Source organism: Eimeria necatrix, genomic scaffold (assembly GCF_000499385.1).
Source record: "Eimeria necatrix Houghton genomic scaffold, Enh_scaff365, whole genome shotgun sequence".
NCBI classification, from domain to species: domain Eukaryota; phylum Apicomplexa; class Conoidasida; order Eucoccidiorida; family Eimeriidae; genus Eimeria; species Eimeria necatrix.
In genome coordinates, this window is record NW_013654143.1 from 23,899 (window position 1) to 29,898 (window position 6,000).

The 6,000-nt window shown below is 49.1% G+C and overlaps 1 protein-coding gene across 1 annotated transcript; it reads left to right on the plus strand.

Moving 5' to 3' along the window:
• Positions 1-606: 606 nt before the first annotated feature.
• On the plus strand, positions 607-2,205 carry ENH_00047510 (ubiquitin-conjugating enzyme domain-containing protein, putative; the record flags this gene model as incomplete). The annotated part of the gene is made up of 3 exons (XM_013581090.1): positions 607-989; positions 1,151-1,590; positions 1,946-2,205. 3 exons carry the CDS (start codon positions 607-609, stop codon positions 2,203-2,205), a joined length of 1,083 nt encoding a protein of 360 aa, XP_013436544.1.
• Between the last annotated feature and the right edge of the window lie 3,795 nt (positions 2,206-6,000).

Genomic DNA, 6,000 nt, shown 5'->3' on the forward strand with positions numbered 1-6,000 from the left:
TCTTTTCAAGAGTGTGGACTCTAAATATTATACCGTGACGCCAAAAACATATGCCCCAAACCGATAATTATTTACCTGTTGACTGCTAACCTTTTATTTCCTTCCCTTAACGCCAGCGCAACCCATTGGTGTGAGCCGCAAAAGCAGCTGTATGTGTGCCCTGGACCTTGGGCGTCCCGTTGCGTGTTATATTAAATTCATATATTTTTTTCATAGTAATGGATGCGTGGAAGACGACAAACATTTCGGGCTTTGCGCTTCAAGTCAACGACACAGAAGCCGAAGCAGCAGCACCAGCTGCTGCAACGCCAGCAACGTTGGATTAGCAGCAACCGATCACACTTTACTGAGGACATCGCTTCAGTACAAATACAGTGCCAACAATATCAATGTCCCGAAGCTTCCGCACCTCCTCAGTAGCAGCAATTATCGTAGACACCACTGGAGTAGCAGAGGCAGCAGCAATGCAGCAACAGTTAACTGCAGCTTCGGGCTGAATATTTCAGCGAGTCCATGTGAGGAATAGGTGAAACATCCAAGGTAATTAAGGCCATCGCAGCACTAACAGAAGGAAGAGAGTTTTTGGATGAGTTCGTCGTGTTAGAAATGGGAAATGTACAGCAGCTTGGCATTCAGGGAGAGGGAGGAGTCTCGGGCGGAAGAAGGGGCTGGTTTCGGGGCAGCAGCGGAAGCAGCAGCACGGCAAGCAGTAGCAGCAGCAGCATGAACAGCAGCAGTAGCAGTATGAGAAAGAACGACAGGAGCATCGCAGCGTCAGCATCATCGCCAGCAGAAAACCCGTGCAATACGAAATCAACAGCAACAGCAGCATCAGAAGAGGCACTGAAGTTAACTTTCGCACCAGAAGCAGCAGCAGCTGCTGCGGCTGCAGCAGCGCCAACGGCAACACCGGCTAGGGAGGCGCTTGTGCCTTTTTCCCCAGAAGAAGGCCGGCGAGAACTGAGTCGTAGATGGGGAAATACAACAATGTTTAAAAGGCAAGTGACTATACTGGGTCAAAACCTCGGGGTTTGCTGCTTAACCTGCTTGTCCTGCTGCAGCACATGCTTTTTCCCTTTGTTTCCGCTCCATTCAATCAAAGCAACACAGCTGTTCATTTGAGAGGTTCTTTTTTAGAGTGTGTGTTTAGACTTGAAAAGGAGAGGCAGACGTTCCTGCGAGAGGCTTTGGATGGGATTGTTTTGGTACTTCCTCTTGAGTATGCGGACCTTGATGCGACTGAGTTTCTTTCTGCTGCACACCCCCCCCGTCCGCAGCAGCAACAGTGGCAGCAGCAGCAGCAGCAGCAGCAAGGAGCATCTCAGCAGGAGGGGCTCGGGGATGGGCGTAGCTGTGGAAACACTTCTTCTGCGGCCATCAAAGCTGGACCCAGCAGCAGCAGCAGCAGCAACAGCAAGAACAGCAAAGCCGCTCGACTGCTTTCACGCTTTCCCCCGTCTTTGTTGCAGTACAGAGCAGCAGCTGTCGATGGAGTTCGATGGCTCGTTGCCATTGAAGGAGCTCCAGACACCGCATACGCAAACGATCCTTTCCTCCTGAGCTTCAAGTTCTTTCCGAAGTATCCCATTGGTGGGACTGAATCCCTGGGCCAGCAGTCAATTAGCTTTCTACTAAAGAGGAAGACATTTCTCCTCGGAGGCCGTGGATTGTACCTGAGGATTTAGAAATAGGAATCACCTCGTAGCATTTCTAGAGCCACTTCCAACCGAAGTCGCAGGCTAAGAACTTGCAAGATTCAAACACTGACTATGAGAGCAAGCCATTTCAAGAAAGCCTTAATACATGCCAAGTAGCCAGCAATACAGATAGTGCTACATGCCCTGAAGGGGGACCTGCCGCGCCGCGTGTAGTTCTTGACGAATTTGGGCTTCAAATGCAGCCGATGCACAATTTGTTTGTGTCTCTGCTGCTTCTGGATTTGCAGACTCTCCGGAGTTGGTATTCGTGGCTCCTTTTGTCCCCGTTCACCCCCACGTCTACAGCAACGGACATATTTGTCTCTCTATCCTGTATGACCAGTGGTCGCCTGCCTTAGGAGTCAAGGCGTGTTGCATTTCGCTGCTCTCAATGCTTAGCAGCAACACAGAGAAACAGCCACCAGTGGACGACAGAGTCTACTGCGACTCCAGGGGTTTGCGGGGCCCAAAAGGGGTCAAGTGGCACTTCCACGACGATACTGTGTAGCAGCAGTAGCAGCGGGGGCGGCTACTGCTGCATCAACTAGTTTTGCATGCACGGTTCTTGTGTAGTGGCAGTCGTCGCTGATTCTGGTGGCGCGAGGTACTTCGTGAAAGCCAGGTTTCCTTATCAACAGTACGCGTGCCAACAGCATAAACTGCTCGGGTAGCTGACTTTTAAAAAGGTGCAGGCTGCATGGGCAGTGATCATGGCTACCTTAGTAACTGTGTCCTGACCAGAAGTTTGCGAGAAGCTCCTCTGCGGCAACAAGCGCAACAGCAACAGTTGCAAAACCATCCCCAGAAACAGCGGCATCAAAAACAGCGCCCGCAGGTTGGTTATGTGGAGCTTGGCATTCTGTTGTGTTTCAAGAGACCAGACATGCATTTATTGCTGGGTAAAATTGCTCAGAAGTAGACAGGAACATCCTTTCAGGTCAATAAATTTGCTCATAACTGAAAGCGCTAGGTGTGATGGCATGTAGCAGCGCCATGCCAACAGGGGAATGACCACCTGCAGTTTTATTGGATATGGCTGGCTAGTTGTATAATGATAGGGTAGATAAGAGTGCACATTGGACTGCGGATCTGTAGCGGCACGTCCTGACAAAAAGCAGCAGAAGCTACAGATAATGGTACTATGACTTACTTATCCAAACATAAACGATGGTGACGATGCTGCGCGTACAAGTCCAGCCATGTAGTTTCTTCTCCGTGGAGCTTTTTCGCAGAAGCCGCATGACTGGCAGTAGTGGATGCGATACTAAGCATGGTTCACACAACAAGTGACAAGTGCGTCTTTCGCTTTTGAGTTCGTGGTTGATGGGCAATAATGCTCTGCGGTGCTCAGGAGCCCGCAGGCCTCCTCGCCAGACTGCCTCATCGGGGTTTCTGTTCTTCTTCAAGTGAGACATCAGTGGACCTCCCTTTAGCCGGCCAATTTTCAAGCTAGACGCCTTTTCGTTGTTCTCTGAGGCTGCTTCTGTGTTACAGTCAATGACGCCTAGAGCGAGGTACGGCCACTATATGGAGGGTAGCACTGCGCTGCTTTTTCTTTTGATTGGTCAGAAAGCTGATTCCTGTACGCCTGCACTGTGTAGCGTGACGATGCAGCCCAATCTTAATGATGCAGATTATAGCGCCGGCAAGGGCTTGTTGAGCGGTTTTTTTGCCTGGGTTGCATGAGCCTGTTTCCGAGCTATATCATGGTGCACTGCATCTCCGGGTGAGAGTCTTTTTCTTCCTGAGCTTTCTATTCTTAGCAGTTAATTTGGTGCTTTGGATCTTCAACCCATCTAGCTTCGTTTGGTCCCGAGCTTGCAGTAAAGAATCCACACACTTAGCACTCCATAGCTATTCCTTTTTGTTCTGGACAAAGCCGCGCAGGTCCAGCTAGTCGTGCCAGACTTTCTTCTGGAAGCTAGTGCTTAGCTGCTCCTGAAGGCGCTGTTTAACAATTAGTTCCACATGCGACATTCTACCTACTGCGGATTTCGATTTATCAGCGCAGCTGCTTTCACTGTAATACTGGTTTATAGGTAAGAATGAAAACGTTTTCTAGTAGTCAGAAAGCCTTCTTTCCCATGCTCAGCTTGTGCACACCAGTCCTTAACAGTGCTCATGGATGATCTGTCATAGAACAAGTTGACGATGAAAGGAAGAACGTTCCACAGTGCGTTCCTCAGCGATCTACCTAACTCAACTGTCGTGCGACAGTCTGAACGAAGTGGCGAAACCGCATCTGTGGGGGACGCATGCATCGCCGTCACCTTCGGAGTAATGTCCTAACAGAGTGCAGGCACGTGCTGATCTATACACGAGAATAACTACAAGCAGTCAATGAAAATGAGCAAAATAGTGTGCCAGAGCACTGGCTGGTGAGTGATGTAACCAACCTCACCTTTGTGCAGTTGAGAACCAACATCTCTTGTCTTTGCTTAATGTGTTAGGAAGTGTTCCTGCGGCTCCATTACTTGAGCAAGTGTTTGACAATTATTATTTCAACTGTTTCGACAGAACGATCGCTGCGGACCTTCGGCCTCGACCTTCGGCCTCGCATGCATCACCAAGTTTCACCAGCGAGCTCCTGGTACTTTGCACGAAACTAGAGTGAAAACTTGGAATATGGAACGGAAAATGCAACTTTCGTAAAATGAAATCTAATTCAGGGAGTTTGGCGGCACAGCAACGCTGTTTGGAGCCACTGGGAATAAAAGTCAAGAGAGCGAGGCGCCAAAGTGCGCTCGATTCGCAACATTGATGCAATCCCTGTCTAACTGCTTGCGCAGAGACGCAGAAATTCCATTGTGATGAAGCTCGAAAAAATATTTGCGTTTTAATCCTCTTCATCTTAAAATGCTTGGCTTCATAACTATTGTTTCCTCTTGTGCAGTGCTTGTTGCGGCTGCACGGGAGGAAACTACCCAAAGAAATATTGGCTTACCAGGCCTCTACGTCCAAGAAACTTTTAATCTGCCTGAGGAAACGAATGAGAACAAGCTCGTCTATAGATCGGAACATCCGGTGAGACGCAAACGGCGATCGTCACCGATCCGGGCTCAGCTAGCTGTCATTATGGCTACTATGCTCGCCATTACACTAGCAACAACCGTCTCCAAGGCAGTTCGATTAAAAGAAGCTAGGGGAGACGAGGAGACGAAGGGGCAACAGCCTGAAGAAAGCGCCGAAGACTTGGACTCAGTGAGTCACTACGGAAGTCGCGGGAGACACCCAAAAGCAATACACTTGTGGAGCGGCAGCATGAGATGTAGTAATTTCGCGGAAAGGTTTCATTTCCGTAATATCTAGCAAGAGGAACCGGGTGGCAAGGTCAACGAAACGTGCATGCTGCCCATCCACCTGTACACTGGGAAAAACGGGGGTATCGGTATCATATATTTCGAAGCTAGCTAGAAACTGCTGCTCCTTCCCTAAGAGTATTTTGGAAGCAGGAGCAGGCTGCACCTAATGTGTAGACGAAGGGAATGCCATCAAGGTTAGCCGCACGCGCCGACTCTGGAACTGCTTCAGCTGAAAAACAGAACAAAGACCAGGCTCAAAAGGCTTATCATTCGAGTGGCGAAGTTGCAAACATGACTACGAAATACTCGCTGGCAGAGCGCAATCACCCACTGACTAGTGTTGTGCTTACAGCGGATACCGATCAAGTGCTTTCTTTATCTAACAAACTTTGGAAGGACCATGACATCTGGGAGTGGGGTAAGATTACCTAGATATTTTCTGTTCGATTGGAGGTCGCTCAACACTGAAGCATGCTAGGCGTCTGCGAGTACGATGTGGAAGAGACGTTGTGCGTAGCAATGACGTAGTGCGAATTCGGGGTCATAGAGCCTCTTGCAAAGGTTGTAATCAAGGGAACACGCAGAAGGTACGGGCTAACGCTGCTTTTGAAGTTAATTGCACTAGTGAAAGGCTAAGAACTGGATGTGTTCGTCCAGGTGCATGGCACTGCTCTTGCCGATGGAGTGTTTGGGAGAGCTTACCATTTAAGCAAACTTCAACTTCTGTCGACACCGACTGAAGTGACGTACAAGGAAAGTGAGCTAGTTCAACCCGTATGGGAATATATGGAGTCGTGAATGCTTCCTCCCTGACATGGGCGAAAAAACGGAAGGCTATAGAATAATATCAGTCCTACATGATTTTATGTGGCTTTGGCGGACAACGACACGAATACGCATGAGCAGGCATTTCAGAACATCAGATAGCTCTGGACTAGTTGGATTTCTGACGCGAAGATCAAACGGAGAAGAAATTCCATCGGTACTGCTTTTGAGATGGC